Consider the following 26,826-nt stretch of genomic DNA (forward strand, 5'->3'; position numbering starts at 1 on the left):
TGTGATAAACTCTGGCATCAAGTACTTTCGTTTGGAAACTCCGAGACAAATGTAGCTATGTCATACACTTCAACATCTTCCATGTTGTTACGTTTTACATATTTTATGTTTGGGTGAAAACTGCTGTTACTTCTCACGTTTCAACACATTTCGTGTTTAGTTGAGAGCTCTTATAACATACGGGTTAGATTTTACACTGTAAATGTACAGTAGGATAGAATTACTTGTAAATGCTTTATCACTGCATAAAGTCACTTAGCCAGGGTGAGATTAAGTCACTTAGCCAGGGTGAGATTAAGCAACTTAGAATCATGACTGATTTGATGTAGATTGTCTGGTTTTGCAACCCAGCAGAAAATGGGATTTCAGCAAGTTTTCTGTGGATCTATTGTGTGAGTAATTATGGAATAGTCTCATCGCTTACTAAGGGTCCCTTAATCTCTATTCATCTGAAAAACCCCAATATGTAGTCCTAAAACCTTATAATTATAGTAACTGTATTAAGATACGTAAAGGATGTTCATTACACCTTCACAAACACCCCTTTAATTAAAGTGACGTCATTACAATAGGATACATAATACGTACAAAGTCGAGACTCTCCTAGAATCCTATCTATTAGGCACGAATTTCGTTATTCTGCACGTATGTGATAAAGTATGAAAAAATCCCTGAAAAAATACTTTAAACATATGATATAGCCTGCCCTACCCTAATGGATCAGCGGAATATTTTCAGGTTTATCATACTAAACTTCGGGTTTGATACCCGTGGTGAGCATAGCAGAGCGAGTCATTTGTCCAGCTTTGTCCTTCAAACGATCCAACCAATGGATAAAATACCATCTACTAAAACATATTCGTCATCACTTGCAGGCAGAGATTGACAATATTGATGACGGGCTAAATAAATTTGTTTTCTTATAGAAGACGTGATAAAGAAGTGAGCTACGATGAAGCCAACCAAATCTCTGAAATAATGGGTAAGAAAGGGTCACCATGGTAACGTTAAAACTAATTTAATACACATAACGAGTTTATGGCCAGTCTCAGTGGAAATTTTTCGAGTTATTCTTAACATAAACTTAGTTGTTTAACGTTAAAATATACTAAAGTTAAAACTAGTTACCGAACTTCATTAACAACATATGGACACAGACATAAAACAATATTTTTGTCATGTTTGTGTCAAATATTTAAACTTAATGCTCTTTTTGCAACACGCGAAAAAAGTCCACGTTTCTTTAGAAGACCAAAACACAACCATGTTTAGGAATCTTCACTCGTAATCTGAGAGACACGAGTTCGAATCACCGTCCCCCCATCCCACTATTCGTTGGTAAAAGAGTAACCCAAGAGTTGGCGGTGGATGGTGATGGCTAGTTGCTTTTCTCCTAGTCTTTCACTGCTAATTTAGGGACGGTTATCGCAGATAGCCTGTGTAACTTTGCGCGAAATTCAAAACAAACAGCTCGAACAGCTAAAGCGCTCGACTCGCAATCCGAGGATCGCGGGTTCGAATCCCCGTCATACCAAACATGCTCGCCCTTTCAGTCGTGGAGGCGTTATAATGTTACGATCAATCCCACTATTCGTTGGCAGAAGAGTAGCCCAAGAGTTGGCGGTGGGTGGTGATGACTAACTACCTTCCTTCTAGTCTTACACTGCTAACTTAAGGACAGCTAGCGCAGATAACCCTGGAGTATCTTTGCGCGAAATTTAAAACAAATAAACAAAAACACACGTTTCTTTAAAAGGAATCAGTAACCAGTATTTATTCCGGGATGAATAGAATAATAGCTTCCTGTCACACAGTATAAAAAGCTTAGCTGTAACCTCTGGTGAGAAAATTCGAACGTTGTTTCTTCCCACTACAGTGTTTGTGTGTAAACACCCAGTTCCTTCATTATAATTCAGGCTGAAATGCACCTTTTTTTGTATAAGACATAGTCAACCTAGATCTCGTACGTACATATGTCGTGAAATTGCATCCGGGGATTGACTGAAGAAACACTAAGGAAACCGCTTCAACTATTTATTTGCTAGTCACACCCCAAGTTTTGCCTTAAAGGAAGGACTAAAAGGAAATAACCTGAGGGAAGAAGAGGAAATGTACCGTTGGAGAATCTGTTCAGCCTAATAACTCGTCACTGAACAAATGATAATCGAAGCCATCCAATGACCTGTTAAGTTTACAATACCATTACCGTCTTCTCATGCTTTACATTTGATTCATATGTTTTCGGGGAATACCTTGAGAGTGTGTGTGTTTTATTACAGCAAAGCTACATTGGGCTATCTGCTGAGTCCGTCGGGGGGAATCGAGCCCTGATTTTAGCGATGTAAATCCGGGAATACCTTGAAATAAGCTTTTAAAATTTTAAAAATTATTTTAAAATCATTGTTAAAATAGCAAGTTTATGAAGAAAAATTCATTTTGCAAAGTCTTAGAATAGTTTAGTTTATTGAAACAATTGGTTACTCTGGACATTTCCGAATGTCTGAAACGGATTTTCCAACGAGCATACCCAACATTTCTCACCTGCATAACACAGACGAACATTATGTGTCAGAACAGCTGGTATTATTACTCTTATTGATAAGCAGAGAACAGCGTTACGACCTTCCTGGGTCATCTTCAGATTTAGCCTTGTTTTTATTACGTTTATCAGGCACGTTAACCTGAAGATGACCTAGGAAGATCGAAACGTTGTTCATTGCTTATCAATAAAAGTGTTAATACCCATACCAGCCGTTCTGAGAGACATTTTTATTTCAAGTGGGTTTCTCGCCATCAAGGAAGACAGACGGACACTCTTCGTGATGACGTGAAACCCACTTGAAGTAAAAATTTATCTCAAGACGGCTGGTATGGGTATTAACACTTTTACTAATAAAGCAGAGAATAACATTTCGACCTTCGTAAGTCATCTTTAAATTTCATCTTGTTTTTGTTACGTTTATCAGGCGCGTAAACGATACCTTTAGTTGTTGGGGAAACGATCATGTGAGAAACTGGTTTGGGAAATCTTCAAGGCAAGAAGGCACACTCAAGTAGCCTTTCTATACGTGGAAACGAATTGTCATACGACCTAAAGCACACGTTAAGAGAGATCCCAGTTTGTACTCCCAGAGGCCACGGATGTCCTCTCGATACACGGTGAAATATCATGCGCACTGGCTTGTTCGATTGTTTCAATTTGTGACCACATGATAAAAATATTACTGGGTGAAACAGTGCTTTTGTAAAGTTGGAAAATCAGCTATGTAGTAGCTATATGTCCTATTGTTTCCAAACAGGAGTACCAAATACATAAAATCGATACATTATAATTGAAGGTTACAATCAAGGCGAAAAATTATGAAGTCTCCTTATATATCGGATGGTTCAAGATCATACGAGTACTTCTGAAGTTATATCGTTTATAACTTGAATTTGCAATATAAAGATTGATTATACCACATACAACCTATTTTTAACTTAACAATCAGTTAAACTCAAGTCAGTTATCAAGGTCTGCTATGATCGTATTTTAAAATCTCCGATGGCTCAGTAAACAACTGTTATATTCACTTTCTGCATCTTTGACTGTAAGATACTGACGAGTTTATTAAGAAATTTTATTCTTATTGTTAAAGTTTGTTTGTTTTGAATTTCGCACAAAGCTACTCGAGGGCTATCTGCGCTAGCCGTCCCTAATTTAGCAGTGTAAGACTAGAGGGAAGGCAGCTAGTCATTAACACTCACCGCCAACTCTTGGGCTACTTTTTTACTAACGAATAGTGGGATGGACCGTCACATTATAACGCCCCCACGGCTAAAATGGCGAGCATGTTTGGCGCGACGGGGATGCAGACCCGCCACCCTCGGATTACGAGTCGCACGTCTTAACCCACTTTGCCATGCCGGACCAATATATTGTTAAAGAATAACATGAATGTACATATTGTAGTTATTATAGAACTTGTAAAAAATATATTCTATTTGCCTTAATTGCGTAAATTTCGGCAAAAAAAAGGCACGACTATATCTCCCCCCAAATATCTTTCAAGATAGTGATGTTTCATATGAAATTTGACAAGCATGTTAAATACATGAACGTACGTCATGAATAAACTCACATCAACACTTAATGCAACGTTACGATTAATGGAAAAGGAAATGAACTAAAATAAAAAATTTCGACATAAACAACAGCTACTGCGAGTGTGGGTTAAACGACCGATGTCAGAGACCTCTAGCGCTCACTTGCAGGTGTCCCTAATTTTGAAATACTGACTAGAAAGAGGGTGGGCAGCCAATTGTACTCGCCTTTAATATGCTGAATATTGATATTGATTGTTATTTTAGAAAGTGCCCACAGCTGAAAGAACAGAGCATTTTTTGAGTCATCACGTTTCGAACTATGCTTACCATGCAATACGCTAACCTTAGACAGTGCCCGACTCACAAAGGTAAAGCTAAAAATGAAATTACTTAAAAGAAACGAAAGGTGTTAGATAACAACTGTGTTTAAAATGGCCTACATACACGAGAAAGTAAAATATTTCCTTCTTACTAGCAGACTAGGCTTTTCACTAGAACACTTGAACACGTGTATAATAACTCAGTTTCGCCGACAGTTTTACAAGGAATTGTTTCATTCACCCCTCCCCCCAAGTGGCACAGCGGCATGTCTGGGGAGTTATACTGTTAGAAATCGTGTTTCTATACTCCTGGTGGGCAGAGGACAGATAGCCCTTTGCGTATCTTTGTGCTTAATAACAAACAGATGAAAGAATTGCACATACGAATACGATTTTTAAGTTCGTTCCAAGCAGACAGAATCTGGTAGATTGTTCTGGTTAAGCATTATCATTGTTGAATCAGTTGCAGCGAAGGTGTTAATGGTGAAATCTTGTACCAGTTTGTATCAGTATTGTAGAGTGAAGTGGCATCATGGCTTAGGTACATCTTAGATGTTATTTACCCTTCTCATTGGATCAAACAACGAAACCTCACCAAAAGAGAGGTTTCTCACCTTGTTACACTAACTATATGCCAACCACTTATACTTTCAAAACAACACAGAGTTAAGAGTGTCAGGAGATGTAGATTTTCCTTATTTTCTTCTGTCGTGTAAGTTAGTCTAGAAGACAAGAATTTTATTTGTTGTCCAACTTCCGTGTTGTAAAATTGTTGTAAAGAAAGCTTACTTTTCTGCTTACACCTGAAAATGAATGAATTTTAGTTGTTTTCGGTTGTCATATTACTGTTTTGGTTACGTCATTCCTTTGATATGCTATTGGGTCATTTGGGAAACAATATGACGTATTCTGGATATTAAAATTTGTTTAATAATTTATGACCCAAGTATCATCAGTAGTTGAAGATTGTAGCTCATTCGTGGAAGAATATGGACTGTAATTACATAGTAGCTCATCAGAGGAGGATTACATTGCCATTATTGACTCAATAATAAGTCCTAACACTTAAAACGCTAAAAATTGGGTTTCGATACCCACGGTGAACAAAGCATATTGTGTTCTTAATAACAAAAAATTGCTGTTTATGGGTTCTAATAGATGTCTTTCAACTGCTAGTATAAATAAACAGCCTCTAAACAACATCTCTGCCAGTTATGTTACTGAAGTATCTTATCATTAGAATCAAGTTTTTCTTCTCTCCTTTCAAAGTATTTTTCTCTGTATGATTTTATAAACTGTGTTATCTTTGTGTGATTTCTATATGTAAAGCGAAGCACCTCTGAGGTTCTTGCTGTTGAACCACTGTGTTGTGGGTTAATTACGCTACGAGCATCTATGTTTTCTATAGAAACGTTTCGTTTGCTTTGCATTTACGAAAGCTAATAACGAACAAAACGTGTTCACTGTGTACTAGCTGGGGTACCCGTCTCCTGGACGGAATTTACATATATACATGATTAGCCCTTAAGCAGTGGGAATGTTGTAGGTAACAGAATCAGTTGATGATGACCCAGTTTAAGGGTTAATGAAGGGTTATCTTAGGACGTGAATAGATGTTTCCCTTACAAGTAAATGTAAAAAAATAAAATAAAAACACACACATAAATGCCCATAAAAACTGAAAAACACAAAATACGAAACTGCAATGTTGCCTGCATCTCCCCATGGACTCAGCAAACTTCGATGATCAAATTTGGTGAAGGTAAAAAATGCCTTTAAAAACATAAAATTTAAAACAAAGTTTGTTTGTATCCATTTTTGGACCTAGTGAACCCTCTTATCAATTCTGGTGAAGATCCAACTACATGGTGTGAAGTAGTTACATGGGCATGCAACAGACGACAGACAGTACTATAATATTTATACAGAGTTACTGCAATAATATTTTTCGTATAACAATGCTTCCTTTAAGTTTAAGCAAATTACTGTTCGTGAATAGATTGAATAATATTCTGTTCAATGAACAGCAATGATATTTCCAAGTTATTAATTCGAAGGTCTGTTATAAACGTTAGCGGCGCAATATGGGAAAGGTGTCTGTTGTTTGTAGTACGGACCTAAAAAAACAGACTGAAGCAATGAATGAAAGCGTATCCTAATATCTGCACGAGATAAGATTAACGTATGTTTTATTGGTTTTGAACTTTCGCGCAAAGTCGCGTCAGGGTTTTCCGAGCTAACCGACTCTAATTTAGAAGCGACAGATTAGAGGGAAGGAAGCTAATCAACGTTACCTACCGCCAACTCTTCGACTACTTTTCTAATAAAAAAAGTGAGATTGACCGTTACATAATAGTGACCTCAAGGCTGAAGGACGAGCATGTTCGGTGACTGAATTCGAACTATCAACCCATATATTGCGAGTGCGATCAAACTAACCACCAGGCCGTGCAAAGCCCCTAATTATCGTAAGATAATATCAAAAGAACAAAAGTATACTTTTTATTCAATTCAACATTTATATGTTAAACTAGACGATCCATTAAGATTCTCTGAACACTGATATGAAATTGAGTTCGAACATTTCCTTAGGTTGTAATGAAACTTTCAAACTCAATAATAATAATAGAACACTCAAACACCTAATACTTCATATAATGACGTTTTGTTGTTTTGGAACTTATAAACAAGGTTAAACCTTCAATCTCAAGGTTGACGCTTGTTTTTTGGCAGCTTACCATGTTTGTGTTACTTAATATGCCAGTATTTCTTTGATTCAATACTCTTATAGTTTCAATATCAGGTGTGACGTCATAATTCATAAAAAAACTGCCCGTGTGGAATATTCAGACTGAAAGAGCCCCAGTTTTGACACATATATTTAGTGTATTAATTGCAAATACCAGCCACGTCCTTACGTGCGACCCCATTTAATCTACTGATTGCTAAAACTGTTAGATAGGAAGCCAAATAAATTTCTTTAAGTTAAACACAAAGCTATACAGGAGTTAACTGTGCTTTGCTCCCTATACACACACACACACATCAGTGGCACAGTCTGTGAATTTACAATGCTAGAAACGGGGTTTCCATCTCCGACTTAGTAACTTTGAAATACAAATTCCAGTTTCTTTCCGTATAAAAACAATAATATATTATACTTAAACACAAAATTTGAATTTGACTTTGAGAACGTGACCTTTCAGTCGTGTGTCTGCTGACACACAACGCTACTGCAAACCGGGTCTCGACATCTTTGGTGAGTATAGTACAGATAACTCTTTGCGTAATTTTGTGTTTATCTATAAACAAACAAACCTTTCATTGTGTATGATACTTTGTGTGAAACAAGTCTCTAAACGTTGAACAAAACAAGTTATCAGTTTTTATAGATTTTATTTTCTACACCGCAAAAAAAGATAAAAAACTCAACTTTAGATGAACATTTTCATACAGATATCGAGACATATCTTCTTAAAACTTTTAAGATTCCTTGCAAAACCCGAAGCCATATTGACGCATTCTTATTGTGCCTAAACATTTCGTTTTAACACACGTACACGTAACGATGTCAAATAAGGTAGACCAGCTTCTACATCCGTCAAATGAAGATGACGTAAGATGAAATTAGGACAAAGCCATTGGAATTAAACTGAAGGGTTGAAGAATTGTGACCTCTCTGAACAGGCTAGTAATATAAATGTGTTATTTAAACTTCAAGAAAACGAAAACAGTAAGTATCACAAAGTCCAAAGGACTTGGAAAGTTACACAAGTGAGGCTTAATTTCGAAAAACAACAACAAAAAACACCTAGTTAACAGCCGATAACTGTACCGTAAGTTATTTAATGATAAGTGTTAAAGTAACAAAATATTACGATATTTTATGATGTAAAATTCTAAATTCAAAACACTTACTTATTCACACAGCAAATAACTAAAAACTTTTACTTATTCACACAGCAAATAGCTAAAAACTTTTACTTATTCACACAGCAAATAGCTAAAAACTTTTACTTATTCACACAGCAAATAGCTAAAAACTTTTACTTATTCACACAGCAAATAGCTAAAAACGTTTACTTATTCACACAATAATAGTTTATTGTCAAAAAAGGATATCCACATTGTTTAATATTCTGCTCCAAGTTCATTTCTTTATTATCAGAATATGTAATATTTTCTTACATTGTACTTCCTAATTATAAAATTTAAAACACTTACAAAAATACCCATAGAGTTTCAAGTTTAAATACAAGTTGCCTTAAGTAATACTATATATATCTGTTGGAAAGAAGCTGGTATGTAACAGCGTGTAACTCTGAAATCTAGTACGTTTGAAAATGGGAAAAAAATATGTCAGATATAGTTGTGGAACAAAGCGCTCGGTGAAGTAAAAATCATATTCAACTTCTGTTTACAGTTTGCCTATATTGTATATTTATTTTGATTTAATCAGTTCGGATGATAACATTAAGGACATACCAATAAGTGCTGGTTCCCTTTTCTTGTTCTTTATACAAAACCAGTTCTTTCTTCAAAGCAACCCGGAACCCGGACTTACAGGAATTACAAGTTGCTTATTCCACATTCTCGGGCTTTATTTTTTTAGAGGGACATATTATATGATTAAAAAGCTAACTTGATATGACCTTCCAAATTTGTTCATTGGTTACTTTTTATATTTATGAGTGTAATTTGTAATTTTTCGGTCATACTTGTTAAGTTCAAAGAATGACACTGCTGGCCAAAATCTTAAGGCCAATGAACATAAAAAAAATATGCATTTTGCGTTGTTAGACTCAACCACTTATTTCAGTAGAGCTTTGAAAGATGAAAAGAGAAATAAAAACTTTTTAGCATTTAATAGGGAAAATGTGAACACTATGAAATTAGCCTAAATACTAGCTGGTCAAAAGTTTAAGACTATACAAAAAGAAGTTTTAAATAGGGTATGAAATGCACGGCCGTCATTGCAAACTTTCGCTTTGGCATGGTCAATATAACGTTTGCAGAAGGCTTGCTGGAATGTTATTCTAAGTGGTGAAGATGGCATCACGAAGATCATGCACTGTTTGGAATTGATGTCCATTTTTAAAGACTTCCCTTGCTATCCACCCCAAACATTTTCATTGGGATTCAGTTCGGGCGAACACGCTGGATGGTCCGACAAAAGCAAGTTATTCGCCATTAAAAAGTCCTTTGTTCTGCGGGCATTGTGGATTGCAGCATTGTCCTGCTGAAAGAACCAACCATTTCCACACAAGTGAGTGCCTTCAGTCAATAAGGATGCTCTGTACAACGTGCCAATGTAGCCAGCCGCTGTTTGACGCCCCTGTATAACCTGAAGTTCCATTGTTCCATGGAAGAAGAAAGCACCCAGATCATGATGGAACCTCCTCCACTGTGTCGTGTAGAAAATGTCTCCGGTTGGTTATCCTTAAGCCATCTAGACCATTCAGGTTAAATTTTTTCTTATCAGAGAACTAAACCTTCTTACATTTTTCTATGTCCCATGTTTGGTGCTTCTCAGCAAAGTTTAACCGAGCTGTTTGGGATGTGGAAAGAGGCGTGGCCTTTGAAGACCTTTACGGTTTTTAAAGCCTTTCTCTCGTAGATGCCGTATTATTGTTCTTGAGCTACCTTCTGCGTCCGTAAGGGACTTAATCTGGTTCGACGATCGGCTGGTGTCTTTGCGGACAATAAGTCGAATCCTCCTGCTCAACGCCGGCGAAATTTTCTTGAGTCGACCACTTGAAATTCTCGTTCCGTATGTCTTCAGGTCTTTTAAGAAATTTGCAACAGCAGTTTTACTACGCCCAATCTTACCATCGATGGCACGTTGAGAGTGACCTTGATTTTGCAGTTGGACAATTCTGCCACGTTCAAAGTCTGTCAACTTTTTAGCCTTTGCCATGTCTTTACCCAATGTAACACAGGAGATGTCAGTGGGAGATGTTGACAACGCTAATGCTTTAACACAAATGACTAAATTTCGTTACGAGTTTACCGATTAACTCTTCGTTTCAGTTTGGTCTTAAACTTTTGACCAGCTAGTATTTAGGCTAATTTCATAGTGTTCACACTTTCCTTATTAAATACTAAAAATGTTTTTTATTTTTATTTTTCCTTTTTTTATTTTCATCTTTTGAACACCTATTGAAATAAGTGGTGGAATCTAACAACGCAAAATGCATATTTTATCTTTATGTTCATTGGCCTTAAGATTTTGGCCAGCAGTGTATATATATTATTGTTCGGTTGAAAGAGATTATTAAAAAAAGAAACAAACATAGTTGTTCCAAGCTCCTGGCACGGAAAACATGAACACTGTGTTACTTTTATACCAAAACTATCTAGCTTTGAAGTGGCTAAGTTTATGACAGTGGAAGCGTCTTCTGGTTACCATAAAAAATATATATTTATCAGGATAACGGTTACGTTTACAGCATGATGAAAGTTAGAAAAAAACACCACAATATCATGTATTCCATGTCATCACTAAAATGTAGGTTTTTGTGTTTTCTTATTATTCATATAAGGTGTTTCATGTTATTTCATGGTCTGTGTTCAAACTTATCATTACCTTTGATAAAAACAATAACGAAGTTTTATCTCTTGCTTTCTCAGGTTACTTCTCCAAATATTATTATGACAACCATCACGCCTGCTATTTCTTCAAACAATATCGTAACAGCTATCCGCGTCTACTATTTCGTCAAACAATGTTATGACAACCATTTACGCCTGCTATTTTGTAAAGCAATACTGTGACAACCATCCAGTTCAACCACTTCTTTAAACAATGTTGTGATCATGCAGACCCGCCACTTGTTTGAACAATACCAAGACAGCCATCCAGGCCTACCACCTATTCAAACAATACCAAGACAACCATTCAGACCTGCCACATATTCAAACAATTCCAAGACAACCATTCAGACCTGCCACATATTCAAACAATACCAAGTCAACCATTCAGACCTGCCACATATTCAAACAATACCAAGACAACCATTCAGACCTGCCACATATTCAAACAATACCAAGAAAACCATTCAGACCTGCCACATATTCAAACAATGCCAAGACAACCATTCAGACCTGCCACATATTCAAACAATACCAAGACAACCATTCAGACCTGCCACATATTCAAACAATACCAAGACAACCATTCAGACCTGCCACATATTCAAACAATACCAAGACAACCATTCAGACCTGCCACATATTCAAACTGTATCGTTACAATCATCCCTCACTATCTACTATCATCTCCTGCCTTTTTCTCAAACATATGAATTATAGTAAAGTTAAATAAAATAAAACAAATAGTACTAACAACAAACACAGGTAGATAAATAAATATTCAGTGTTAACTTTAAAACAAAATAGTGTTGAGTTATCAAGTTTTAGAGTGAAAATCTGATTCATAAAATGACTTAAACAACCCTATGTAAGACAAATTTTGTTCCTGGATAGTATGTGCTATTTCTTAATTGCTTATGTTGTAAAAGTACAGAAAATGGTCATTATTCCCTTCAAACTTTGCTTTAGTGACCTAGATAATGAAATTTAGAAATTAACCTATTTTCTGTGTAAAAACGGGCAAACTTGCACATTTTCATTTACATAAGGTCTGAATAAAAGAACATATGAATCAAGATTTACATGTATTAATACTAAAGTCATACAAAAATTAACAACTATGTTTAGAGGTGAGTAGTTTTTCGAGATGGCTGCTTTCTCTCTGCTGAAGGGAGTGCAGGGAGCTCAGGGCAGTGTGCCACTGGGACGATGGATGATGGAAGGTCTGGATACATGGTAGCAGATGCATTCTTGCCAGCCCGATGTTTGGAAGGGTCCACCATGCAGACGTAACAATTGCTTGAGTGGTCAGTGGGTTCACGCCAAATTCTTGGGATAGCGAACCTCAAGGCTCTCTTTTCCCCTCTGTACCATCCTGCAAAAGAGCAAAATATTGTTATTATGAAGAATAAATTTATTTCACCCACAACTAATATGTAAGAGGTTCATGTAAAATATTTTATATGTGATATTTTTCTATACTATTGGAAATTAAAAACATAAAAGATATTTAAATTTTAAAAGGTCTAAAATTTGTGTAATATAAAATATTGCTATTCAAATAAACAAAAATTGTCCGTCTTACCTTCTAAAGTTTTTTTGCAGTGCTCGCAGGTAAAATGAGGTGTCCAGGGTTTGTCTTGATCTCCAACAAACATGCCGAAATATGCCTTGTATTCTTCACACATTTTAGCAGATGCTGTTAGAGTACTCTTTCGCTCTTGTCTTGATAAATTGGCCACATACATAGCAGAATGCTTGTAGCTTCTTGATGCCATCTCTTATAAAATCAGATAGGTCTATGTGTTCACTTAGGCAGCTATAACTAAACTGAAGTGGTGAGCCCCTGTATATATATTACTATGGAAAGTTCTTGAAAATTCTTGTACGTTCGAGAAACTTTTCTATCAGCTACTCAGCACTGAATCTACCTGGAATGTTCTGGAAAATGGGTAAATTTGAAAAATTCATTACCCAGGTCACAAAAGCAAAGTTTGAAGAGAAAAATAGTTTTTTTTTTCCATTTAATTTAGGCATAAGCAATTGGGAAATAACACTTTCTGCCTAGGAACAAGAAAAAGTGATGAAAGTTTTCTTACATAGTGCAATATTAGCATTATTCATAATTCACTTCCTTAATCTGGTTCATACCACATCGATCGTTTCTCATAAATGTTGATAATATATATATTTAAGACACTCCTTGTGGCACAGCGGCATGTCTGCGGACTTATAACGCTAGAAACCGGGTTTTGATATCCGTGATGGTCAGAGCACAGGTACCCACTTTGTCCTTAACTTCAAACAAATAAACATATATAGATACATAACGCCTAGATCATTTCTATTTTTGTCGTATTCAATCCAACCTGAGGGACCGGCTCTGTTACTGGACAAAAGGCCTTGTCAGGATATCACAGGTGCAGTTGGTCCACATATTTTAACATATTCGTCTTTGCTTTTGCTCATGGACCCTTTGAATAATACCGTGACAACTGTTTTACTGTCACTTTTGGAACGATTGAAAACGGTTTACTCTTGTCCCTCCTTGAAGAAGGATACGAAACGAACATTTCCTTACTGTCACTTTCAGATAAGTAAAATTATGACAATAAACCCTTTTGTTACGGAATGGAATATTATATTAGTCACACTAGCTTTATCCTCTCAATTTGTAACATCCTCTGAGAAGTTTTATTTGTTTGTTTGTTTAAATTTTGCGCAAAGCTACACGAGGGCTATCTGCGCTAATCATCCCTAATTTAGCAGTGTAAGACTAGACACCACCACCCCATGCCAACTCTTGAGATTATTCTTTTTAACAATGAATATTGGAATTGACCGTAACATGGCACTCCGGTTTCCCCCACATCTAAATTTTTTCCATTGGATTTATAGATCCTTGGCACCCTGGCCCTGGAAAAACCCCTTTCTCTATATCTCTATAACCCCTTTTGTTTTGTTTTCCTTCTACCACTCTCCCTTTCTCTCTTTCTTTCCTGTCTTCTCTCTGTCACATCTCCTTTCTTCCCCTATCCCCTACCCTATCTTTACCGATATGTGTTTTTATTTTTATTTGTGTGTGTGTTTGTTAGTTTTTCTCTCCCCCTCTCTCACCACTCTCTTTGCTTATGTCAATGATTCCTGTGATAAAGCGTGACGGGCTGCAGTTTGGATCTCTCTCCTTCTCCACGAATTTCATATTAGGAAGTTCTTTTAACACGTTTTAATTTATCTTCACCGAAATTTCCCAGCTGTCCTGCTCCTCAGCATTCCTGTTTTTCGAGTTTTCCTTGACAAAAATAAATAAAGATGTTACCCTATCCTACAAGACGGGTTTAACCTAACAACACTACCACCCACTGTTTTGGGTTTTCCCATGAAGGTTTTTAAAACCGAAACGATTACAATGATAAATGAGATTGACCGTAACATTATAACACTCCGACGGCTAAAAGGGGCGAGCATGTTTGGTGTGACCTGGTTTCCAACCCACGACCCTGAGATTGCAAGTCGAGCACTTTAAGCACCTGGCCATGCTGGGCCTACTTTTCTGACAAGTAATATCTAACTTTGTCACATATTACATTATTCCAACAAAATCACATCTTCGACTTTCTGACAAACAATGTCATGGAAACAAAGTTTTCTCTTGTTTTGTCACGTATTAAGTTCCTACAACAAAATCTGTATTTCCAATTTCTTACAAATAACATCAAAACCATCAGCGTTCTTTCATTTTAAACGCAACTTAATAATATTCCATTAGCTGCTTTTGCTTTCTTTAGTATTACTATTGGAATCAACTGCTCTACTTTGTTGTATTGTTTTAGGACATTGCCATGGTAACTAGCCCAGCTGTGTTCAGGACCGTATTTCATCACCTCAAGGAATTCCTTCTGTTACACCTACGAATATCCAGCTACTAGCTGACGAACATTATAACAGCAAGCGCCCATTCTTGTTACTGAAATACCTTACTATCAGAACCAAATTTCTCTTCTCTCCCTTCAAAATATTTTTCTCTCTTGTAGTTTTCTAAACTGTGGTAACCTAAAGAACTAATTCCTCCTGGCTACACTGAAATACGATTACACCGAACCGTCTTTTGTTATGCTCTGAATTATATTAACGCTACAAGTAGGTTTTTCTGTCATCAGACACCACTAAAATTCAACCATCTCCTGTTGTTTACAATAATATAACATTGAGTTAACGACTGTTCTTACATTGTTTCTCTATGTAAATTGTCATAGTAATTAACTCTTGCTTGTCACTTACTAAATTATGAAATTAACTCAACTTTTACGAACAAAATACAGCTTGAAGACAAACAAATGTTCTTACTAAAACTTCATGGAAATCCAACTCTTTTCTGTTATTAATGAAAAGAAATATGATGAAAACTAACTTTCTTTTGTTACTTCCTCAAATATTACAAGCTAGTTGTTTAGTCGCTTTCCAAGCTGTGATATAACAGCAACCAATTTATCATGTAACAATTTGATCCAAAATGATTTTGGTGGCGTCACACGACACTTTGATACTTCTAAGACATGTTTGTTTGTTTGTAGTACAAAGCTACACAATGCACTATGTTGTACCCACCACGGTTATTGAATTCCGGTTTCTAGCGCTAAAAGTACCACTGAAGGCCTACAGAGTTTTATAGCTATGTATTTACTGCATTTGTCATGAGAAAATTAAATATATATTATCACTAGCTACCGTAGCTGTTATTAGGGTGGAGAGACTTTCCTCAAAATCTACGTGGAGCCTGTACCCTGTGTCTGTCCTTATGTGGTTTTGGTGAATCTAAACTTCGGATCTTTTGTTTTCAAAACAATGAAAATGACTTTGTTGTAGTGTTTTCTCTTTCGCCCAGAGTCCAAATTCTGGTTCAGAAGGTGGCTTTAGCCACCTGCCTGTTTTTAGAACCATCACACACAACTGAATCATGGATGTAGCCAGAGGGTGTCGAAGTAAATGGAACATCTTCCACAGATGCACTTGAAAGTGAAGTGGGTCTTAAGTCAATGGCAAATATTTTCGAGTCATCGAATTTTATCCGTTGAAAAAATCTGGAAGCGGTAACTAGATTTTTATGTTATATGAACCACAGAAATAGTCTCTGCAAAGATACAGAAGACATTACAGTTGAAAAACTGGTTATACTACGTATAAGTGAACTAACAAACATTTACTGTTTCTTGTTTTCCTTTGGGCTACCGTTAACCACTGTATAATGACAGATGTTAACTATACACATATCACGTTCCCATGTCGTGTGCAGGTACTACGCACGATTGTACATATAGTTCACACATAACCATTGTATAATTACAAGTGTTGACAATACATATATCATGTTCCCATGTCGTGTGCAGGTACTACGTACGATTGTACATACAGTTCACACATAACAATTGTATAATTACAAGTGTTAACAATACATATGTACTGTGTATAGTGCGTATTTCAGCAGTAAATTTAATTAAGAGCTGACAACAGTAGAATAACTACGTAACTTTAAGTACAGAATTTTCCATCAAAGTCATGCCAGTGTATTCTAAGTGATTAGGCATAACCACCAATAACTTAGCGTTACAACATCCTCAATCGTGAATCCCAGGGCTAAAGATAAGATTTCTGGCTCTCAGAAGAACCGCCTCTGTCGGATGCAGGGTTAAATGGACCCTTGCTTACCTATTCTGTTTGTATTCTTACCTATGAAAATTGGGATGCGTAGATGACATAGGCCTGGTCACAGTCTTATTCTTACTGGACTAGTCACAGTCTTACTCTTATTGGACTGGTCACAGTCTTACTCTTACTGGAATAGTCACAGTCTTACTCTTACTGGAATAGTCACAGTCTTACTCTTACTAACCTGGTCACAGTCTTACTCTTACTGGAATAGTCAAAGTCTTACTCTTACTGGACTGGTAACAGTCTTACTTTTATTGGACTGGTCACAGTCTTACTCTTACTGGACTAGTCACAGTCTTACTCTCACTAACCTGGTCACAGTCTTACTCTTACTGGACTGGTCACAGTCTTACTCTTACTGGAATAGTCACAGTCTTACTCTTACTGGAATGGTCACAGTCTTACTTTTATTGGACTGGTCACAGTCTTACTCTTACTGGACTGGTAACAGTCTTACTTTTATTGGACTGGTCACATTCTTACTCTTACTGGACTAGACACAGTCTTACTCTTACTTTACTGGTCACAGTCTTACTCTTACTGGACTGGTCACAGTCTTACTCTTACTGAACTTGTCACAGTCTTACTCTTACTGGAATGGTCACAGTCTTACTCTTACTGGACTAGTTACAGTCTTACTCTTACTGTGAAAGTCAAGATCACGGTATCTTTTCTCATCCCACTTCTCCATTCGCAATTTTCCTCAGTGTTTTACAGAAATCCGTTCCAGGATATTGATCTCCTAAAATAAGATCTGGTATTTGCCGTTTTCTTGTTTGAGATTTAAATATCAATGCAATTTATCGTTGACCGTTTCACTGAAAAAAATAATTTTAATTTTTCTGTACACTAGAGAGAGCTGACGATAATGTTTCCTCAGTCTTAAGAGAAAATGTCAGTTGGACCCTGGTTTGGTTTGATTTGAATTTCGCGCATAGCTACACAAAGGATATATGCGCTAGCCATCCCTAATTTAGCAATGTAAGACTGCAAGGAAGGCAGCTAGTTATAACCACCCACTACCAACTCTTGGGATATTCTTTTACCGACGAAGAGTGAGATTGACCGTCACATTATTACGTCACCACGGCTGAAAGAGCGAGCATGTTTGGTGTGACGGAGATTTGAACCCGCAACCCTCAGATTACGAGTCGAGTGCCCCATCCTCCTAGCGATGTCAGGCCCACTAGGACCCTTAGAAAGTGAAATGTCTAATTTCAGTGATTAAAAACTCCCAATACATTTTGTGTTCATACCTTCTATTGAAAGTACTGATAACAATAAGTATGACATCTTTCCAGCGATGTTTGTTAGTTATAGTGAGATGACAGAAAACAAAATAATATACAGAATATAGTGAGAAGTGTATCTGGTGCCGAGAAAAATAAGGTATCAACGCTTTTAAGACTGTTTGTTTGAATTTCGCACAAATCCATAATAGTGTAAGACTAGAGAGAAGACGGTTAGTCATCATTACCTACCGCCAATTCTTGGGTTACTTTTGTACCACCGAATAGTGGGATTGACCATCACATTATAACGCCCCCACGGCTGTAAGGGTGAGGATGTTTGGTGCGACGGATATCCGAACCCGTGACCCTAAGATTATGAGACGAATGTTCCCTAACTGCCTGGATATACCAGACCAGGAGATAAATTCAGAAAAATAAGTCCCCCGCTGGTACAGCGATAAGTCTACGGTTCTACAATGTTTAAATCAGGTGTTCGATTCCTCTTGGTGGACTCAGCAGATAGTTCGAAGTGGCTTTGCTATAAAACACACAGAAAAGTAAAATAAATAAATAAAATCGGTGCTGATGATAAAGAAAAGAAAAAAAAACTAAAGATACAGTGAACTTTTTACGCCATACAGAGACACTCAGGTCTTTTCCTTTTAAAAACAGTTACCTCAATTGTGGTTTAACAAACACTTTACACGTCAGAGTAGTTAAATATTAAACATATCTGCGTCTCTGTGAGAGAGTAATTTCATGACATAATATGTACTTGTGATATCTGTGAAACACGCAGAAAGATTATGAAGAACACTCCAGCGGCACAGCGGTGTGTCTTTGGACTTACAACACTATAAACCGGGTTTCGACATCCATGTTGGGCAGAGCATATATAGCCCATCATGTAACTAAGCTTAACCCTATCGCCACGAGTATCTTTTACTGTGCATGACACATAGGTTTAATGCCTTACATTCAAACTTTTATTAAACTATATTTTGTTTATGTTACACTAATTAATCCAAAAATAGATCCAGCGGATCAACGAAATTAAATCCGATAATTTTCAGTTCAATTTGCAGAAAAATATTAAAAATATTACACAGATATTACACAGATATCACGCATTGCAACCTTTCAAACTATTTTTATCTATACTTTTTAAAAATAAATATACTAGTGTTTCAATTATATCAACTGGAGTAACACGATGTCAATTGTACAGTTCCCAACTGGAGATGTCTCCCAAGAACGAACTGCATTAGCTGGACAACTCGTCGTACTCTTGTTTAACAAGGAGGTAGCAAGTTCTTCCCTGATCACACGCGAGTTTTTTCGTATCTGAAGTTGTATAATGTATTGGTAAATACATGTTTAAACTCGATAAACGTACCTGGTCAAATATCTGAATTTCCTGATTAATAAACGTTAATCGCAGTTATAGTTTCCGAGGTTTATAGTATAACAAGTATAGCAAACCAACAATATATACTGTCGCTCAGCGCGTTGCATTGCTTCAATTTTATAAACGCGAGGCGAAGTTTTAGAAAGTTTAGCTTGCACAACAATATTGACTATACATTAGTGCTTTCGTACATACGTATATTGTTAATTCTTATGTTTGAGAATCTTCTACAATTAAAGTGAATAGGTGGGAATATTATTTTGCAATACGTGTTTAACAGTGTAAGTTACATTTCTAAATATAAATTGAACTTACACAAATGTCGATGTTAAAATAATTATATAATAGCAAATCTGTCGCACAGTCTACCCTCAAATCGAAACTCTTCTAGGTAGGGTCCAATTAAATTAACCTATGAGACCTTGGCTGTCATCAAATACCTAGCGTAGCTTTGCGCGAAATTTAAACCAAACTAACATGTTTTCTTTACCTATGTCTTAAACAAATATGATCATGAAAATTGAAAGTAATTCCATTTTCAATTTACTGTAAACAAATTGAAGATTCTTTTTTATATAGAGATTTTTAAATGACATTCAAATACAAATTTTAAAAATAATACATTGGATGTTGTACTTTCTTTACTCAGGATTATAGAGTACTACAGCCCTTACGTCCAGTGGTAAGTACCGCAGAGGACTTAACTGTAGTCCAAACTCGCGACATGCGTGCTCAAAGATATTGAAACCGCATAAAAATTTCCTGCAAAACCATCTTATGGTGTGTCGTATGAAATTTTCAACATTCTAATAAAGAGAGTGATATTCAAATCTTTATTCGAATATCAGGAATTCAGATATGTTGGTTTACTGGTACTAAATACAGGACAAGGAACCTTTACAAAGGTCAAGTTTTCACAATGTAAAAACAGATTGGTACAAACGGGTTCTTACAATATAAAAACAAGTGGTCTCACTTACGAACAGAGAGTCAGGTTTCTATGGTGCAGATGCAAATAGTAAGAGTCAGACTGCTATTAAAACCCCCGGTCGCAAAAAAACAACCCATATTTAGGAGAAAAATACGTCAGGGTCGAAAAAACAGATTGGAGGTGCCAGAATACTGAACCATAATCCAATAATACAATTTATAAAGTTTCTTCTTCTGATTGAAAAATTATACTCATAAAAATCTGTAAAATTCTTTACCAGGAACATGAACATAGAAAGAAAAGACACTAAGGTGTTTATAGATGCTGTCTACCTTTGAATGTATGCTCGAATAAAACAAATCATATTAATTGGGAGTGAAGAAATGATGCTGAAAGTAGAGGAAAAAGATTAATGAGAGAACAAGTGTCTTGAGAGATCAGAATTGGATTATATTAAAAGAAATCAAGATGTATGATATTGATTCTAGAGATTATAGAAACGCTGAAACCTCTAAAACCATTACTGCTATATACAGCTGTATGTTTTACATACTTCATGGAGTTCAAATACGATAAAATATTCTGAATACAAAATTAAAGTAACTTATTTCTACTAATTAGCGCATTCTGGGATATCATAATATTTTAAAATTTGGCCTAAAGAGGTCGAATTTTAGTGATAGGAGGTCTTAAAAGAAGTCATTCTTCAACAAATATAAGTACTGCTGAATGAAGAACCACAATAACAGTCGAGTAAGAGAAACTTTAAATGAACGTAGAACGTGTGAGAGGTGTGGCGGTTTAAATAGGAATAACACTAATAAAACACACCTGACTCTCTGGGTTTTGATATCCATCAGTTGTCATCAAACGAGTATAGAAGCAGACGTATTGTTTTGTGTCTTAGAGCTCTAATTCCTTGTACTTATTTTGTTCAGAAACTAGGACGTGGGATACTGTTAATTCAAGCTAAATGCTTCATTTCTATACCAGTGTGGTAGTTTTGTCTTCTTTCTTGTTCTCTAGATTGTTGTTGCACTTTTTACATACCTCAGTACAAACTTACAAAGGAAATGAAATGTTCAAATACTGTATCGGTACAGTAGTTTGTTTTTTGTGTTCAAATTGTAACGATATCATTTTTAAAATGTATTTCAATCAGAGTTGGCTTCAAAACTTATCAAACTCCAATTTTGTAACACAGTTCTTTAAAATTGTCTGATGTCAGTATGTTTTAAATATTATTGACATGTATTTAATTATTGTATGGTACCAGTGCCGTATGTGATCTCACTTTATTTTTCGCGGTCTGGGTCCTTTGGTAAATTATCTCTTAAACCAGTTTGCACAGCAAGGCCAGGTCTCATAGATTAAGATTAAAAAATTTCAAGTGCCGCACCTATTGAGTATTCCCTCTTGTTTCTTTATGTAATCGTCATGAGAATTGTTCACGTATGCTTATAACTGGCCACATGATTTTCATTAGAATAAATAACACTAAAAATATAACAATAAGTCAGGATATATGCCCCGTTACACCAAATATGCTCGTTCTTTCAGCCGTGATAGAGTTATAAGTAATGGTCAATCCCACAATTCGTTGGTAAAAAGAGTAGCCCAAGAGTTGGCGGTGAGTGGTGGTAATTAGCTGTCTTTCCCCTAGTTTTACACTGATAAATTGAGTACGGCTAGTGCAGATAGCCCTCCTGTATCTTTGCGCGAAATTTAAAATATACCCTATAAAGATGTTGCGATAGAGCAACACGGGTATCATATCATGAAGCCTTAATACAGTTGTATCGATACATAGTCCGATACTATTTATATCTTCACAAAACTAGGCAAGCTTTCAGTAAACATTAAGTCTTTTGTACAGAAAAAATCAGAATTTTTAATAAAGTATTTTTGATAAAAATTAATAATTCGATAAAGGAAGATGAGTACTGAGTACTACACGATGTCTTCATTTATTTTATCAAAACAAACTAACAATAACAAAAGAAACAAATATTAAATTTGTCATTGTTTCCTCTCGATGGATACCCTGATGTGGCTTTGCTCTAAGAAAACACACTCACTTTTATGTTACTTCTCTTGCCAACCGCTATTTAGTTAATCAAACCTGATAAACACTGTAAAGTGTAAAATACTTAAATAAGACAATGTTAGTAATATAGATAATAAATTGGTACAAGACTGTCGGACTTTGTAACAAACTGTTGGTAAAACTTTTGTATCCAGATACGTATTGTATAGACTACTATCATGAGATATGCACTTTTAATACCTACTTTGTTAACCTGAAGATGACCTAGGAAGATCGAAACGTTGTTCTCTGCTTATCAATAAAAGCGTTCATACCCACATCAACCGTTTTGGGATGTATTTTTATTAAACATTTTTCTGCGTTATGTTAAAACTATATCAAGTTAAAGAAATAATTGTTTTATGCAATAAATACTGTTTAGTGTTTTTAATTCGTTTTTTTTTTTTTTCCCGAATGAATCCTTCTAAACTTCTGTTATTATGGTTGCATCAGTATGGATATGTTTGCCAGTGTATGTATGTTTCAAAGATAAACCAAACACGCAGTTACTCGATATTCGCAATAAATATAATGTTCGAGAATCTAACTTTTGTAAGAACAACTGTAGTGATCTATTGTAGATAGGCCCGATATGACCAGGTGGTTAAGGCACTTGACTCGTAATCCGAGAGTATGGGGTTCCAATCCCTGTCGCATCAAACATGCCCGCCCTTTCAGTCATGGAGGGAGTTATAATGTGACGGTCAATCCCACTATTTGTGGGTAACATAGTAGCCCAAGAGTTGGCGGTGAGTGGTGATAACTAACTACCTTCCCTCTAGTTTTACACTGCTAAATTAGGAACGGCTGACGCAAATAGCCCTCGCGTAAGCTTTGCGCGAAATTCAAACCAAACCAAACTATTGTATTAATAGATAAAGTGAAGGAAAACAAGGCATGGTGTAAAATTACAATAAAACTCTTTAAAATATATATAATGTTAGTTAGTTTGGATTACTGGGTTGTGTGGTGGAATTAAAATGAAATAATCTGTATTTGGGTGGAAAGAGTAAATAAAAGAACGCTGTATTGAGCAAAATGTAAATCAAAACACTTTAATGATTATATTATGAAGATAATTCCTGCACTAAATAAAACAAAGATATTACTTCATGACACATATGGTTTTTTAAAAGATCAAAAACCTACCTGTTAAAAAAAAAATAACAAACTCCGATACTGAGTTCACAGTTCACTTTACGGATGACCAGTAATAAAGTTGGATAACGGTCTACAGCTCCGTAGACACAAAGTAGAACAATAAAAAACACGTTGTCGTTTGTAGTAGGTAGGGATAAACTACAGGTAATGGCACGAGCTGTAAGAAGGCTTAGAACTGGAAAAACTAGATATACGATTCATTCGTGCGTCCTTTTCAGTCCCACGTTATCTTCAGGAAGGAAAATAATCCGGGGTTCGATTTTTTCGCGGTGGACACAGTAAATAGCCAATGTAGCTTTATTATAAAACAGTCCAATAAACATATCGCCACTTTCTTTTCAGTTCGACTCCTGAATTCGCTAGTATGTTTAGACAACAAAGTCCATGTTCAGATAAAGTCCATATTTTCCATTTTTCAACGTCAAGCTTTTTTTTTTCTGAAACTCGAAAGTTTTAGTCACACCGCTGTTACAAAAAAAAAGATATAAGCAAATACAGTTACAATTTTTACTGTTTAAAACCCTGAAAATTAGAGCAGCATAAGTTAAACAATATAGTATTCTTCTGATGGTACTTAGCGACATTTTAAATATCCTTTTCGAAGTTAATGAACTTTATTATTTATCTCCCCTCCTTGGTAGCTCAGCATTAGGTTTGAAGGAATATAACACTAATTATTGGACTTTGACACCCGTGATGAGTAGAGAACAAATAGCCCATTACGTAGCTTTGTGCTTAAAAACAAATAAATAATTATCCTAAAAAGTCTCTTAAATAAAAACTTTTAATCATGAATACTGTTGGTCATTGGTCTACACCAAATGTCGGCTGTTATTGTTATTAACCTACACCTGACGTAGACCGAAATTGATGGTGGTTAAAAATCTTTGTTCTTGAAGGTTTATTAGGGGGATTAAGCTCATTAACTTTAAGAAAAGTGGATTGTTACTGTCAACGGTATTATCTCTCACAAGTCCACATACAAAAGTATGCTGCTGACAAGATTAAAAACAGTTTCTTGTTGGATACAATCTATTCACTTGCCCACTAAACATCTTTCAGAGCGTCTCGAAGGTTTCTATAGGACTGTTATGGTATTGGAGGTTCTCAGAATATTTTTAAACTTCTTATAGAAAGATACGAGTTGTTGCAGAAATGTTTATGTTTCACCGCATGGATTCAACAAAACTCTTTACTTTCTGTAAAGCACTTTTTTAAATAAAAGTAATAAAACTAAAAGCTCATGTCAACCAGTCTCGCCCATATATTATAACTGTTCTTTAGAATATAGTACGAGTATTGTTTTAAGTCAATAGTAAGTTTTTTGTTCGTGTAAAAGGAGCTTTGAGTAGATAGTTCATTCAGTGTGCTACTAAGTAGCAACTACAGTTCATATCAATACCTCAGTCTCAACCACCACAGGATCTATATGAAATAAAATGCACTCAGTATCATATAATTTTTATTTCAATACGCACTTCTTGTCAGTCGAACCGTTTAATTATGAGAGAACGATACGTGACGCTCAACCAATACAAGAACAAAGGATGTTCTATATTCCAGATTGACCTAGACATAAACCCGTGTCTATACTTGGGTTTAAGGGTGTTTTACACTATTGTAATACAAAACTGGGTTATCCTTTATTCTTTATCAAGTCCATTCATTAGGAAAAATCCACTTTATGTAGATTTGACACAGATGATGTCACAATTGAACTTGAACGTGCGGACCTTCACGTAGTGATATTTTTTCCCAGTAACTTGTGAAATGTATTCTTAATTTGTAGAGTGACACATTTTTAAAAGCTTTATATGAATAGTTTACGTGTTTAATCTTAAAGTTATTTCATAATAATTGTCTTTGTCCCAGTCTTGAGGTTTTTAAAACCCTTGCTGATTTAGAATACGTACAAATTAAAAATCTGTACCAACACGTTCTTGCTCAGATATTTCCCGTTTTAACCTACAAAAGAGGCGTACTAAAGCGGACCTTGGACTTACCTCATATCCTTGTGTGCGGATTTCGTTGTTTACCTAAATCTACTAACCTTGTTCGGTTAACTTAAGTATTCTATCCGGTGTTTTCTGCTGTGTTTGCTACCAGGCGCCACCTTGCTCTACGTCGGAAGCTAAGGGAAAACTCCGCCCAAGTGAACACCGCCCGAAGTTTTCGTGTGATCCGGGACCTGGGGTGACCGCAACCTTGACGAGGTGTGTGAAAACGAGACGTTAACCGAATATACTCACATGCAGTTACAAACTATTTTTGTTCGACCTATTCCTGCACTCGAAGAACAGAAAGGTGGACCGTTCGTGAGGCGTTTCAACATTATGATTTCGAAAGAAAAATGTGTGCTCTGTAAACAACTGTATTTTTCAGTCCTTATAAGTCTTTGGCATTCTACTAGTCACGAGTAGTGTACGTTTTCTCTTGACTGAATTTCAGAAAGACACTAGATGTTTCAAAGACTAAGAATTACATAAACAACCTGAAAATTATTAGTTGGACTCAGTCGCGTTTTGGTAGAGTTTCGACTTCGAAAGGTGTCATTAACATAACTACCAAAATGCCACCTGTGTTTTCTCTTCTCGGTGCATTGCTACCAATTATGGCCTTATTATTTTTTCGCTCTACTGACAGAAGAATACAGCTTCCTGACGCTCACTTTGATATGGAGTATGATTACATAATAGGTAAGGAAATTAAGGTATTGACAAAACTGGTTAAGTGTCGCTGTCGGCATTCTAATATGAAGTATATGAGAACTAATCAAGATTTATAAATAACTATACTGTATTTTTTTTTCCTTCTTCAGCTTTTAAACCAAATTATAAGGTTTGAATCTTTCATTGTTTTTTTTTTTGCTTTTGCTGAGGAAACTGCTTTATCATAAATAATAACTTGTAACTTATACTGGACACAGAAGTTGTCTGAACAGCAAAATACATAGCGTAATTATGCCCGGCATGGTCAGGTGGGTTAAGGCGTTCGACTCGTAATTTGAGAGTCGCGGGTTCGAATTTCTGTCGCACCAAACATGCTCGCCCTTTTAGCCGTGGGAGCGTTATATTGTGACGGTCAATCCCACTATTTGTTGGTAAAAGAGTTGTCCAAGAGTTGGCGGTGGGTGGTGATGACTAGCTGCTTCCCTCTAGTCTTACACTGCTAAATTAGGGACGACTAGCGCAGATAACCCTTGAGTAGCTTTGCGCGAAATTCAAAAACAAACAAGCGTAATTACTTACAATGTAATATATTTTCTTCAATCACATTTTTGAAACGTTATAAAAGACGGACAT

General features: G+C 36.0%; 2 protein-coding genes across 4 annotated transcripts in view; one reads left to right on the forward strand and one right to left on the reverse strand.

Annotated features, from left to right (window-relative positions):
• Positions 1-10,580: 10,580 nt before the first annotated feature.
• On the reverse strand, positions 10,581-25,709 carry LOC143238343 (uncharacterized). 2 transcript variants are annotated; one of them, XM_076478492.1, is made up of 4 exons: positions 25,575-25,709; positions 23,513-23,989; positions 12,583-12,938; positions 10,581-12,372 (listed from the first exon to the last, which is right to left on the reverse strand). In XM_076478492.1, exons 3-4 carry the CDS (start codon positions 12,773-12,775, stop codon positions 12,122-12,124), a joined length of 444 nt encoding a protein of 147 aa, XP_076334607.1. In that variant the 5' UTR covers positions 12,776-12,938; positions 23,513-23,989; positions 25,575-25,709; the 3' UTR covers positions 10,581-12,121. The 2 variants fall into 2 exon arrangements, with proteins under 2 accessions (XP_076334607.1, XP_076334606.1); XM_076478491.1 differs by having other exon boundaries at positions 25,528-25,667.
• A 47-nt stretch (positions 25,710-25,756) lies between these two features.
• Positions 25,757-26,826, forward strand: part of LOC143238342 (glucose dehydrogenase [FAD, quinone]-like) — a 37,552-nt gene continuing 36,482 nt past the window's right edge. The window contains exon 1 of one of the 2 annotated variants that reach the window (XM_076478490.1): positions 25,757-26,220. In XM_076478490.1, coding sequence (XP_076334605.1) covers positions 26,094-26,220 — 127 coding nt within the window. In that variant the 5' untranslated portion in view covers positions 25,757-26,093. The remainder of the gene's footprint in view (positions 26,221-26,826) is intronic. The other variant, XM_076478489.1, reaches the window with a different exon arrangement.

This window comes from Tachypleus tridentatus, chromosome 13, assembly GCF_004210375.1.
Source record: "Tachypleus tridentatus isolate NWPU-2018 chromosome 13, ASM421037v1, whole genome shotgun sequence".
Classification (NCBI taxonomy): domain Eukaryota; kingdom Metazoa; phylum Arthropoda; class Merostomata; order Xiphosura; family Limulidae; genus Tachypleus; species Tachypleus tridentatus.

Coding starts and splice junctions, on each gene's coding strand:
- LOC143238343 (XM_076478492.1), bottom strand. CDS start 12,775: ATGGCATCAAGAAGCTACAAGCATTCTGCTATGTATGTGGCCAATTTA. Junction 12,373..12,582: donor CTGCAAAAAAACTTTAGAAG/GTAAGACGGACA, acceptor GCTCTTTTGCAG/GATGGTACAGAGGGGAAAAG.